We start from the raw sequence: 13,563 nt of genomic DNA on the forward strand, positions 1-13,563 counted from the left end.
AGTGTGTCTTGGATTCTGATTCAAGGTGTGCTTAAGTGAGTACCTCACTTAAAGATATGATTGGGCAACTTGACTGGCTGATACTTTCTTCATCTTTGCCATACTAATGGAATCATGGCAGTGAAATAAATAATAATTTTTTTATAGGTAGCGCAATAGTAAGCTTTGTTCTGGTTATTTGAATTTTTTCTTGTCCCCATGCGGCCAAAGTACATGCTGGTTTTACATTTATCCCCTTGACTGTTTTCTTTATAGGAGTTATTATGTTAGTTGGCTGGTTGCAAGGAAAGCATATCCTTGATATGTTCACAATTGGTGTGAGGTAAGATTTATGTTTTGAAATAATGTAGATCATGCGTTACAGCAAGTGTTTGAAAGCTAGTGTTCTATTTTATAAATATGCTTGCATACACTGCTCTTAACTTAATGTAAGTAATTCAAAATGAAAATAGAAAAGCAAATTCATACATATTTTTAATGATGCAGTGTGTTTTTGTCAGTCTCTTAAACTTTGCATTCCTATGGTGATTGCCGAGTGTCTTGTGGAGCATCTGAAAACAGGCAATAGAGTTGTACAGTTTGAATTTTTGCTGCTGAGTAAATAAAGTAGCTCTAATTTTACAAGGCATATGGCAAAGTTATTGCAAGCTTTGTCATGTAGTTCAATAACTCAACTTCTACTATATTATGCAAACTTAATCCCAGTGTGTTTGCTGAGAACAGCACTGAATTTAGATGGTTTAACTGTACTCCTAGAAAAGTTGTTGGGTTGCTGATTACATGGGTTGTGCATAAGGCAGAAGGGTTTCTTTAAGTGACATGATCAGACTCTGAAGAATTAGGCATTTGTGGAGGGGAGAAAAGAAACCCAGGAACTGCATCTTTGAGCATTTACACTGTCATCAAGATTTTTATTTGTTTGGTTTTAAATGACCTTCAAGGCCATCTCCTCACTTAATTTGCTGCCGCATCATGATCTGGCAGTAGCAATTGTGGATCAGTGGTGCCATTTCCCAGTTCTGTTTAGTGCTGACTACACTTATTCTTCACAATCTGGGCTGCTTTGTGCAGCCCTAATTAGTGTTTTGTGTAGGCAAAACAGATGTACAATTCATTTCTCCCTCTCCCCTACATTTCTTCATACTTTAGCATAAATAAGGAGTAGAAATGATCTAATTGATTTCATTTGTTGCTGTCTTCAGCAGGTTTCTTATAATGATTGCTATACAACTAGAATCACATGACAGCTCCTTCCTTTCTGTTTTAATCTCAGTGACCAGTCAGCTACAGAAACAATGTTCTGAATTTTAAATTCATCATTACCGTGTTTTCCTTTATGACATTCGAAAACAGATCTGTGTATTTACTTTCATTACAGCTTGGCTGTAGCTGCAATCCCTGAAGGACTCCCAATTGTGGTAACGGTGACACTGGCCCTTGGTGTGATGAGAATGGTGAAGAAACGGGCTATTGTAAAAAAGCTGCCTATTGTTGAAACTTTAGGTATGACTAGACTAACTTTGAGATTGTGTTTTTGATGTAAATGTTAGGAAATATTGATGACTAACAAGGAAAACATTAGTTTGCTAGCAGTGTGTTGGCATCTTTAAAATATTTCTGAATTGAATGTGTGTTACACTGGAACAATTCAGGGAGATGTTTCTCTGAGCCTTCTAACTACTTTTCTTGAAGGAATAAAAAATCTGCCAGTTAATAGCATGCATGCTAGCAATGCACTAAACTGATTGTTTGCTGTAAGATGTTCTTGTTAAGTAAGACTTGTAAAATATTTTAAATTAAAACCTTTTGGTGTAAATTTAGAAGTGATATTGAAAGTTGAAAAACCCATATTTGAATATTAAAAAAAGCTTTGTAATCATAATGCATCTTCAGGATGTTATGCTGCTCTTATTAGACTGCAAAATCATTTAAAATCTTGAACATTTAAAGAAGTTCTGTATGCAGAACTTCTGTATGTGTAAAGCACGGAACTTGGAAAAGGAAGAAAAATACTAAGTTAAATTATTCTGCTGCATCTGAATTCCTTTTTGCAATTTGAAGATTGGGAAATTTTTTCCAGTGCCTCTAGCAGAGTTTTATTAGTGTTGCAAGGCTTTTTGTTGCTTGTACAGCTCCTGCTGTTATGTCCAGAAATGTCAAGATGGTGCAAGTGTCTCAGAATCTCCATTTCAGAGTTAAAAAGGCATATACAAATCTCACATCTTTGTAATCTCTTCAAGCTTATTAAAAGTTGCACGTTTATTAGTAAGTCGCACTTGTGACTTACTAGTGTGACATTTGTGTGACACAAATATTGTGTCTAGTGTTAAATACATGTTGTACTTTTTAATAAAGGAGAATGACTTCTGTAAAGCAGGTTCTTAGTTTTTCTCCTCACCAGGAATCACAATTGAGATTTCAGTAATGTAGCTTGAGGTACAGCAGAATAAAATGAAGGAAAGGTACTGAGTGGACACATTTTGTATAAATTGTGAATTTGGGATTTAAATTTGTTTGGAGGGTTTTTTATTTATTGGACAAACTCTCAGAGAACCTTGTGCAGTTAAAAACTTTCTCTCAATTGTTTTTATTCACAGACACTTGCAGTATTTCTAGAAATTTGCTCAGCTTGCATGCTTTTCTCTTTGTTAGTAACTCAGATTGGTCTAAACAAGGATTGTCTTAAAATGTTAATTTGTTATTTCAGGTTGTTGCAATGTCATTTGTTCAGATAAAACTGGAACTCTGACAAAGAATGAAATGACTGTTACCCATATTTTTACCTCTGATGGGCAGCATGCTGAGGTATGTGGTGTGACCCTTAGACTTGAATTTGCCTTTTTTTTTTGTTGTGTGTATCAGCTGAAACATGCTGAACTATACTACAGGTAAGGCATCACTTAATAAAGCATAAATTTATTGCACTAAAGTCCTGTCCCTCAGTTCATTTAGTATGCAGCCTTTGAACTGTGCTATCCAAGCCTTCTCTGGTTACAGAAGTGTTTTTTAATATATGTTAAGTTCTTAAAACATTTGGTGACTGTAGGTCACACACAATAAGAAACAGATGCTAAGATACACAGACAAGTTGAAAAATTGTGTTTTTCTTCAGTACTGAAAGTTGAGATTATTTTGCTGTTTCAGGTACAAAAAAAACCTCCTAAAATTTACATGTTCCAAACATTTAAAGTGGAGATATCCAACTTTTTGTCTAAAAGACAATTTATTGTGTGAAGTATTCATACTGAATATGCACTGTAGTTCTTGCTTTTTTATAATGGGTGGACTTGCATGTAGGAGCAGGACATGAAACAGTGGTTGTTGAGATTCGGGAGTTGCTGGAAAGACCGATGATGTAAATCCACAAAAGAGAAGCAAAAGCAGCAGGAAAAGAAAAGCAGTGAGGTGTGGAACTGCACATGGGTTCATAGGAATGGTTTAATCAAGTTCTTAAATTCTCAAACTCCTTGATCAAAGTTTTGTTTCCACAGTAGAGTTAATAGACCGTCTTGCCATTTTATTCTGCAAGAAAAAATACTGGCATTTTTTCACATTGTTTCCTGTTATTTGCCTATATTTTCTTATATATCCTGATACTTGTTTTTTTTATTGCTAGAAGTCTATATGAATACTGCTAGTAGCACAGTTGCGTCTGGGTCAAATCAGCTCCTTTTTCCTAATGGAAAGAGAACTTAAAATGGCTGTGAAATATATTAGCTGTTAATGCTGTAGATATGAAGATATTTTTTTTAGGATCCTAGTGGATGCCTGGTTTTTATGCACTAAAAATACAATTTTACTGGTTTTAACACCTTTCTGAGGTGTAACTGAAAGGCTATTCAACGGTTTCTTTTTTTTTTTTTCTCAATAACTCAATGGAAGTAGGACTCTGCTCTATAATTCCATTCCCCTGCAGGGGGTATGCATTATTAATCAGAGTAAAGAAAAATAGGAGGAAAAAGTTAGAAAGCAAAGGAAAGAAGAAAAGAGAAAGCATGCCTAATTCTGTAAGGAAACAATATAGACTACATTTATTTATGCTGAGGAATAAAATCGATACTGTTTAAAGAAATTAGTCTCTAATATATTTTATTGAATTCAGAGTGTTGCTGCATTAGAATCTAAGTAAGAAGAAGTCATGCACACAGTAAAAGCAGCATTATGAATGGCCTTTTGAAATTCTTCTGTAGTTTATAATAAAGAGCTGAGAGCAGTTAACCTGGTGAACACTACATTGCATGCTGCCTCTGGCTGCTTGTCTTGCAGGTTACTGGAGTAGGTTATAACAGGTTTGGAGAAGTGATGCTCGATGGTGAAGTTATTCATGGTTATAACAACCCATCCATTAGCAAAATAGTAGAGGTAAGATCTTGGCAAAGAAAGGTGAGTTTTAGCTGATGATGTAGCATGAGAGCTTTGTATGACATTTACTTGGTCTTCTGTTTTCTCCTCTTTCCTTCTTTTTTAGGCTGGTTGTGTGTGCAATGATGCCTTGATTAGAAACAACACATTGATGGGGAAGCCAACAGAAGGTGCTTTAATTGCACTTGCTATGAAGGTGTGTACTTGATGGTGCTTTTTGGATTCACGGCAGGTGGGAAATGCGTAGAAATAAGTTGTAGCTTTGTTTTTCTCATTTTCTTCTTTTTTGGATCTCCTAGATTTGTATTGCAACTGCTTATCTCCTTTGTTTGTTTCTTGTAAATCTTGGGCATTCTGAAGGATCAGAAAAAAAATTTACAAGTGAAGTAAAATCTCTATTTTCATATTTTTGCACTTAGTACTGTCTTTTTACCTGCCACTAACTGATTCACCTGTTGAATATTGACTGTACTGCCTCTTTCCCAGTTTCACATCAGTAGCAGAGGGAAGTTGGTAACTGATATATTGGCGACTGCAGAATTTATAGTGCCTCTAAAGTGCAGGGCTTTTGAATTGTGGACACTGTGCTGAAGTATTTGGGTTTTTTTCTTTTGGGGAGGGAGGGGAGCTGTTGTTGGTTTTTTGCATAATGCTGTGACATGCCCATTACAGCTACTGAGAAATGTAGCAAGGCTCATACTGAAGCCTGAAAGAAGTTTCAATGTGTTTCCAGTGCTAGTTTGTCAAGAAGTCTACCTAAATTGGAACAGTGTGCTCAAAAGGCAGCTTTGGAGATGAAATTGTTGTTTAATTAAATTATGTTTGCTAACTAAGGTGTTTCAACAAGTCATGAAATTTCATACTTATTTGAAAATAAAAGGTTGTGACATTGTGGTGGTACTTCTGTTTTATTCAGATGGGTTTAGATGGAGTCCAGGAAGACTACATAAGGAAGGCTGAATATCCCTTCAGCTCAGAACAAAAATGGATGGCTGTTAAATGCATTCACAGAACACAGCAGGTAAACTTCAATCACTGTTTCCATGAGCACTGGCTCTGTAGGATTGTTAGCTACCTTGTTTAATATCTTCATTTTTCACTTCAGAATTTTTGGAAGGCTGGCAGTAGTGCAAAGTCCTAGAAATATGGCTTGGTAATAGACACAGCTTTAATTTCAAGCTCTGAAGAAGAGAAAAGGAATCACAAGAAATAATTTCCATAAAAGACATCCTGGGAAATTATTTTAAGTGTTTTCAAAACTGAGACCTTGAATGTATACTTAGCTATTTCTCCTTTTTTCTTCTTCCTTCTCAAGCATCCAAAGCAATTCTGCGAATATTCTGCTGTTCCAGTGCTGCATAGTTACATAACGATTTAAGAGCAAGAATATGCATTGATGAAAACACTAGGTTTCTGGTTTGATGCAGACATCACATCCCCAGTGTTGACAAATTTTATTTATGTCAACAGTGGCATGGATTATCAATAAAACCCACTTTTTAATCTCTTTTTCTGACTTCTCATACTTTCACATACATATGTGCATTCATGTTTCATATAGATCCATATAAATGTTTTTGCTACAAGTATTGACATAATCACTGCCAATCTGATAACTGGAACCTTCTAGACAATATGTGCAACAACACACCTTATATTGGATTTATAAAAAAAATCTTCCAGTGCTTCAGATCAAAACCAGGCTTGCTGACAGTGTTCCAGTATCACTGTAATTAAAATCTGCTTTGGAAAGAAAGTTTGACTCCTTTTAGCTATTTTTAGCAGAAATTGATATAAGATTTTATCCATATAAAGACTTACTGTGCCTGTGTTTTGGAATCAGCAATTTAAAAAAAATGTTGGAAAATTGGTAACAGATTGAAAGAGATCATAAATTATTTGAAGACTAAGAAAATACAGTGGATTTAGAAACTTGGAGCTCTCTTAATCCTGTCATTAAAGATTGAGGTAACTTGACTGCTGTGCATATGAATAACTTCATAGGAAGAAAATAGGTATATTAAAGATCTTTTTAGTTCAGCTGGAGAGAAGATGAGTGATCAGTGATTGGAAATTTAGCTGAGGCAGCAGTTCTTAATGGAAAGGGGGAAAGGAGAAGGAATGAGTTGATTTAGCATTGGAGTTAAGTGTTTGAGGTAGCTGGTGGACTTTCAGTCCAATGATATCAAGGCTAGATGGCTGTCTGGAAAATATTAGAGTTATTAGGCCTTGTACAAGAATGGAAAGGATGTTCAATGACCTGTGCAGCTGATCTGATGAGGAGCTTAAGGCCTTTCAGGTCTAATGTCCTGTGTAGGTTGAATTTCTGTCCTTTGCATGGCCTCTTACTCTATAAACTGTGACTTGCAGTGCCTGTGTCTGATGTCTGCTGAAATGAGATATTGATTATTAGCTTGGCTCTTTTGACTTTACTACTCTTGAGTGTAGCTGTCTAGAGACACTCAAAAGAACGGATTTTTATGTTTAGAAGTGGAAGTTTGAGTTGCATTATGTTCTTAAGATTGTTAACAAAAGTACACACGTCATTCTTACGTGTCCATGTGTGTGTGCTCTTGTGTATGTGTAGTTATGCATGCACACATGTGCACACAGCAGCTCTTTTTTCTTCTAGGACAAACCTGAGGTTTGCTTTATGAAAGGTGCTTATGAACAAGTCATTAGATACTGTACATCGTATTACTGTAAGGGACAGAGCCTACCCCTGGTGCAACAGCAGAGAGAGCAATACCAGCAGGAGAAGGTGTCTATGGGTTCTGCAGGGCTTAGAGGTAAGGCTCTTTCAAAAGTCTCTCAAAATATCAATTTCATTTAAATGGCACTGCTTTGTTGTTTAAAAAAAGACCTAAACCAACAACAACAAGCAAGAGCAACCCAAAACACTGGGATCTTTTTTGTTTGGTTGGTTGGGTTTTTTTTTGTTCAGTAAGTGCCACTGTGTTTAGTTTTTATGTCTGTATAATGCCATGATTAAACTGCAGAGGGTGAGAAAGGGCACTGTTGCTTTCTGTCATCTCTTGCATGTGACCATAACTGAACAGTACATTGCTGCTTAATGGCTTCCATACCTTATTATAGATGCCTGTGGGTTTTTTTTTTAATGTGAATTTCTTTATTTGTCCATTACTTTGGCTCCTGTCACCTTCATGAGTTAGGCTAGCACAACTGATTGCAGGTCAGGAGATGTCATTAGAATTAATTATCTTCTGTGTTAACTAGCTGTGTAGAATTTTAGATAAAACAAAATGTTTTTCACAAGATGATTGATAGGAGTTGATTATACATGACTGGCTTTTTTTGGCCTCTGTAAAGACATCTCTAAGCTGTGAAGTCCATGCACAGCTCTTTAATTTTAGAATTTTTTTTATTTTTAAAGAGAGGAAATTACTAAGATGAAAATTATTAGAAGCTGAGAGGATATGCTAGGAGTGGTATTTTTTTGCTGTTTTATTTGAAAAGTCATTTGTTCTGTCTGTCAAAAACATCAAGGATAATGTTTTGAAAAGAGCAAACTTGCTTTTTCCTTACACCTCTAGTGACATTTAAATATGTTTGAATTAAGAATCCTACTTGGAAAGACATTCCAGAAAATACTCAGCATGTACTTAATGAAATCTGCCTCTCAAAAGGTAAAAAAAAAACTAAAGCAGAAAATAAATATGTTAACTGATCCTCCCTTTCATCCTCATGCATAAAAGAAACACACAGAGAAATCAGAAAGCTTGATGTGGTTCTCTTTTCCCAATGTCAAAATGTAAACACTTTCAGATGAGAATAAATAGGAAAGTTGTCTTTCAAGCTTGGCTGTTTGGTAAGGAGTTCTTTAGAAGACAAGAGTGTACCTAAGTAGGCTATTGTGAATGCTCAGCATTGCTACTACCAAAGTTTAAAAAAAAAAAAAAAATCAATTCCAGCCCTTTGCTTTATGCTGACCTGTTAGTTAGAAGCAGTTGTTTTAAATGCTGACGTAAACATTAATTTCAAATCTTAACATTTTTTTTTTCTTTTTCTTAAAGTTCTGGCCTTAGCTTCTGGTCCTGAGTTAGGACAGCTGACTTTTTTGGGGCTTGTGGGAATAATTGATCCCCCGCGGACTGGTGTAAAAGAAGCTGTTACTACACTCATCACCTCAGGAGTTGCAATAAAAATGGTTACTGGAGATTCACAGGAAACCGCAGTTGCCATTGGTATGAATAGTTCACTTCCTTTCAAATTTTCTTGTTTTCTCCTTAGCTAATTGAGTTCTGTATTTTGGATTAATGTATGGCACAGTGGAATTAGCAGGGAAAAAGACCCAAAAAACCCATGACTCTAAGCCTGAAGTGATACTTTGGTTTCAGCTTGAATAGCACCTTTTCCAGTGACTTTGGCTGCTTGAAACTGTATTTTTCATGTTGTTTACTTATTACATATGCTTGTTTCTGGTTCTTACTGTTACATCTCCACCACCACCCTGCCTACCCTCAGCTTTAGGTGCCTGTCTCTGACAGCAGGGATGGACTAAAAGAGCCAGTGACAAGGAATGTATGGAATGTATGGCACTTCAGTGCTGTCTAGTACAGTTTTGTCCATATAACTAAGTTTGAAACTTAAATATTACTAATAAATATATAAACAAACTACTTAACTTCTTTTTACAATACAATGCATTAAAGAACAAGCACTTTAGCCAGAATAAGAATTCTTTACAAACAGATGATGAACAGTTGAGTGTGCACAAGAAGAGTATACCCCTAAACTCAGAATAGTTTATCAGAGATTTTTTTCTTTCCCTTGTCTCCCTCATGTTATTTTTGATTTTCTGTTGGGTTATTTCTGAACTGTAAATTCTTTGAGAGGACTAAACTCCTCTTTTTGTTTATATGACACCTGACAGAATCAACTACAGACCTTTAGACCTAAAAAGACTAAGCAAATATCTGGTTTAGGACAGACTTTGTAGCATGTTGTTGTTACTCAAGAGTTCATCTAATTTACTCCAACATACTGAATCAATAATGTAGGAGGATGTTCTGCTCTGGGTATTTAAAATCTGAAATGCTGCAGAAAATATTAGGATTAGAAAAAAAAAAGAAGGGTATTTAATGTCTTAAAATGGCAAATTGTTATAATAAGGTTTTTTATGATTTTTTTTTACAGCTAGTCGACTAGGATTGTATTCCAAAAATTCACAGGCAATCTCTGGAGAAGAGATAGATGATTTGGATATTCAGCAGCTTTCTCAAATAACACCAAAGGTTTGTTTTGATGTACTACTTACTGAATGTGGCAAAGGATAAATTTACTTACTGAGAAATGCTTGTTGTCCTGTGGCAAGCTAAAATGTAATTTCAGAGTGACAAATAATATTGTTCTAATAAGTATCTTTTGGTCTGACATATGACCAATATGAAAATCTATTTCTTTCAACTTACACTGTTACCTTTTTAGATATACAAAGATAAAGAATAAATTGCTTCTGTCTCTTTTAATGATTCAGGGTTTTTTTATCTTTAACTTTCATTTTGCCACCTCTTAGTGAACATAACCTTTTTGTATTAGTAGGCCATTTTATTTCTGAGCAACTCAGTTCATTTATATAATCTTAGAGTCTGCATGTTCAGACAGTTCATTATTTTGTAATTTGTAAGGCATGTCTGTGTTTTTAATGATTTGATCTGAGGTCACTAGTTGGGAACTTTGAAAGGGTCTATTTATTAAGTTACTGCTTAATACTTTTTAGTTATTAAATAACTAAATGGATTAACCAGTGTCCAGTTTATGAATGTCAAGACATAATCAAATGCAATAGAGGTTCAGGTTTAGCTATGTTGCAAAATTCTTACATCAAAATGCTGCCCTGTTTGCAAAGGACTGAAAAATTAGACTGCAGCATGTTTGAGTCTGGTGTAAGCAAGCCAAAAGCCAATACTTGCAATCAAGAAATGTGCATGTCATCTTTCTGTCTTTTCTTAGTGACTCACAGAAACTGGGTAAAAGCAAGAATTGTGTGGCAAATAGTAATTTTTGGTTTATGTGTTCTTAAGGGCTGTCTACATTAAATAACTGAAATAGGTACAAATTTACTTACACGTGGTTGACCTTTGACTCAATTGCTTTTCTGGGCATTTGCTTAAAATCTTACTAGGAATTAAAATCAACCAATAAGATTGATGGCTGTATAGAGTCTAAACTGATTGGTGGGAAATCTAGCTCTTTGTCAGGCGTCTTGGAAAGGAAAAATGCTAACTACATGGAGATTATGGAAAACTAAATTCCATATGCTCAAATTTCAATTTACAGAGAAGTCCAGAGACCAAGAAAAATCTGAAAATTGGTCCTTCCAAGTTAGATTTTTAAATTCTCTTTAAAAGTTCAATTGTTAATAATATGCTATAAAGTAGTAAGACTGAAATATCCTGAGTAGCTTGTCACTTGTGCTGACAAGTGAAAAAGGATGTTGACTGTAGAGTCAGCAGCACAATTGCCTGCATGAATTTAGTCAGGAAGGCCAGCAGCAAGCCATTATATCTCAGTTACTTAATTATTTTAGAAGGCTTTTAAATTGTACGTTCTGTCTTGAAATAAGTAGCACTAACTTTGTTTACAAGCACACACTTTGAATCTTCTCTAAAATTAATGATTTCATTCAATTAAAAACAAAGCTCACTGGTGCCTCAGTTTAAGAGCTAACAAGAATACTGTTGGCCTTTGATTGTATATTTTACCCTCTACCTTAAGAGAATCCAATGCAATTCTTTACATATCTGAAATTTTCACCACTACTTCATTGCTCTTTTGATAGGTTGCAGTATTCTACAGAGCCAGTCCCCGACATAAATTGAAAATTATAAAGGTACGTTTTACAAAGACTCAAATGCTGGTCTGTTGCTGTGGGTATTGCCTATGCTGCCTTTACTTTAAACTATAATGCTACACTAACTTTACTATACACTAAACTATAGTGCTACAGTGTGTCAAGATGACATCAGATATGCATCTGATTTGGCAGTGAAGTGTACTTGAAAATATTACCTAGAAAAATGCATAGTGCCCACAAGGAATAGGTGGCTAACATTTGGCTTTCTTCTAAGCAGGGAGCTGGGCACTGATTCAGATTTTGTGTCACGTTGCAGTTGAATTGACTAGGAGCTTGAAAGAACCGTATTTCTGATACTTGTCAGATGAGATAAAAGGGAATGAATTTCAAGCCATGTCTGTGGCAATGCCTCTATTCAGAAGTTAACAAAAGAAGGTAGCAAAGAAGGAGGGACTCAGTGTAACAGTTGGAAAAATCAGAAAAGTAACAATAAGAAGAAGTCAAAACACTGAGACCATAGGGATGCATGCAAGACTTATAAGAAGGTGATAATGGTAATACCAATACCGAAATACAGTATCTTCTTTCTCTAGAGTTTTTTTTCTTTCCCCTTAAAGGCAAATTCTATCTACCTGAGCTTTAAAATTTAGGCTGTCTGAATATACGAATAGAAGTTTAACCCAGAATCTTGTAGAACAGAAGGAGCTGTTTTTTTCTATAGGACATTCCAGTTCAACTACAAGAAATGGGGGAGGGGGAGCAGTGACACAAACCTTGTATCTAGAATAATTTTATAGGATGGGTTATTTCAATCCCTGATTTAAGTTCTTTTCCCTCTCTTTAGTCCCTGCAAAATAATGGTGCTGTGGTAGCTATGACAGGAGATGGAGTGAATGATGCTGTTGCTTTGAAGGCTGCAGATATTGGTGTAGCCATGGGACAAACTGGAACAGATGTTTGTAAAGAGGCAGCAGATATGATCCTCGTGGATGATGATTTTCAGACAATAATGTAGGTGGCCTTTATGTACATATCTTGTACTTTAATATAGTTTATATATAGTTTTATATACTTTTATATAGCTTTAATAAGATGTTGCCTGGGTTAAACAAATAGAAGTTTTCCTGAACTTGTAAATGAGTTTTCTGCTCAGTCAGGAGTATTAACATGTTTGGAAACATAACTGAGGTGAAATTGTGAGTCTGTTAGTGGTTAATAAATTTCATTCAATTTTGTACTTCAGAAGCATAAAACTAAGGAAAAAATAACAGCATTCTACTCAAGATTATGTAGATCTCCATTTGTTTTCAACTCTTAAATGTGATAATTTCAGAAAAGGAAAAATATTGATTATTTAGATATCACAGGTGAAAATAGGTTATTAGTGTCTGGTAACCAGCTGTTTGTACTTGTTCATTTTTGGTTGGTGTATTTCAAAAAGAGCTTAGCTAAACTTTTCCTCTTTTGACTGTAATTCATCTGACTTTTGAAGGTAGTGATTGTTGACAGAGCTGAACTGCTGTCTGGCGAAATAGCCTTCATTTTGAAATTATGCATCAATCCCAGAACACTTCACTTCCCAAAGTATGACATTTAACCCTTGGAAAGAAGTGAAATGAAGAAGTACAGTATAAGAAAATCTGCCTATGTAGCAGTATGTCAGAAGATGATCTAAGGTTGTCACATTAATTCAGCCAACAGAAATGTGCTGTTATGCAAAAACATAACAGAGGAGGGAATAATTTTAACATAGGCAGAAGAGTACATAGGAAGGACATCTGTAGTAAGTACCTTACATGGACTTGGTGAGGTTTTTGCTGGACTGGGTTATCCAATTTTGCTCACTTCATCAGGAGAGTTCTCAATAGGAGAGAGAGAAGTGTGGTGAATGCTAAGGAAAAAAAAAGTATGAACTTCCATAATTTTACGTATTTTCCCCACCCTTTTAATTATTTTTAAGCTACTGAAGGAATGCTGTTTAAGTATTGGGGGAGTGTAAGAAAAAAAAAATCAGTTTTATTTGCAGAAAAGAGAAAAGCAGGCTTGATTTGGGTACCAGAAAATCCTTTCTCACTGCAGTAATTGTGATAGTGTGATAGTCAAGTTGTGACATGCTAGGGGTTGTGAAAATAGTTGGTACATATTTCATTCTGGTACAGGAAGAATACATGGCCCTCTAAAGCCATGCTGTATTTCTGGGGTTTTTTAAAAGTGTGTGTATGTGTGGGGAGTTGTTGGGTTTTTGGGTTTTGTTTTTCTTTAATTATCTGACTTGATTTAGATCAAAGATGGTGGTGAATTTTGAACATAGAGGAAATCTTACTCTAATAATTATATTTTCAAAGTTAAGCATGCGTAAAAAATAACTTGTGATTATTCACAAT

The 13,563-nt window shown here is 35.3% G+C and overlaps 1 protein-coding gene across 10 annotated transcripts in view; it reads left to right on the forward strand.

The window, feature by feature from the left end:
* Positions 1 to 13,563, forward strand: part of ATP2C1 (ATPase secretory pathway Ca2+ transporting 1) — a 61,722-nt gene that overhangs the window by 41,823 nt on the left and 6,336 nt on the right. For 9 of the 10 annotated variants that reach the window (XM_021543345.4, XM_085573257.1, XM_085573256.1 and 6 more), the window contains 11 exons: positions 256 to 322; positions 1,379 to 1,503; positions 2,708 to 2,805; positions 4,267 to 4,362; positions 4,469 to 4,558; positions 5,279 to 5,383; positions 6,995 to 7,151; positions 8,397 to 8,567; positions 9,520 to 9,617; positions 11,165 to 11,215; positions 12,024 to 12,190. In XM_021543345.4, the coding sequence (XP_021399020.1) occupies positions 256 to 322; positions 1,379 to 1,503; positions 2,708 to 2,805; positions 4,267 to 4,362; positions 4,469 to 4,558; positions 5,279 to 5,383; positions 6,995 to 7,151; positions 8,397 to 8,567; positions 9,520 to 9,617; positions 11,165 to 11,215; positions 12,024 to 12,190 (1,225 nt within the window). The remainder of the gene's footprint in view (positions 1 to 255; positions 323 to 1,378; positions 1,504 to 2,707; positions 2,806 to 4,266; positions 4,363 to 4,468; positions 4,559 to 5,278; positions 5,384 to 6,994; positions 7,152 to 8,396; positions 8,568 to 9,519; positions 9,618 to 11,164; positions 11,216 to 12,023; positions 12,191 to 13,563) is intronic. The other variant, XM_085573252.1, reaches the window with a different exon arrangement.

This window comes from Lonchura striata, chromosome 2 (assembly GCF_050655825.1).
Source record: "Lonchura striata isolate lonStrDom1 chromosome 2, ASM5065582v1, whole genome shotgun sequence".
In the NCBI taxonomy this organism is placed as follows: domain Eukaryota; kingdom Metazoa; phylum Chordata; class Aves; order Passeriformes; family Estrildidae; genus Lonchura; species Lonchura striata.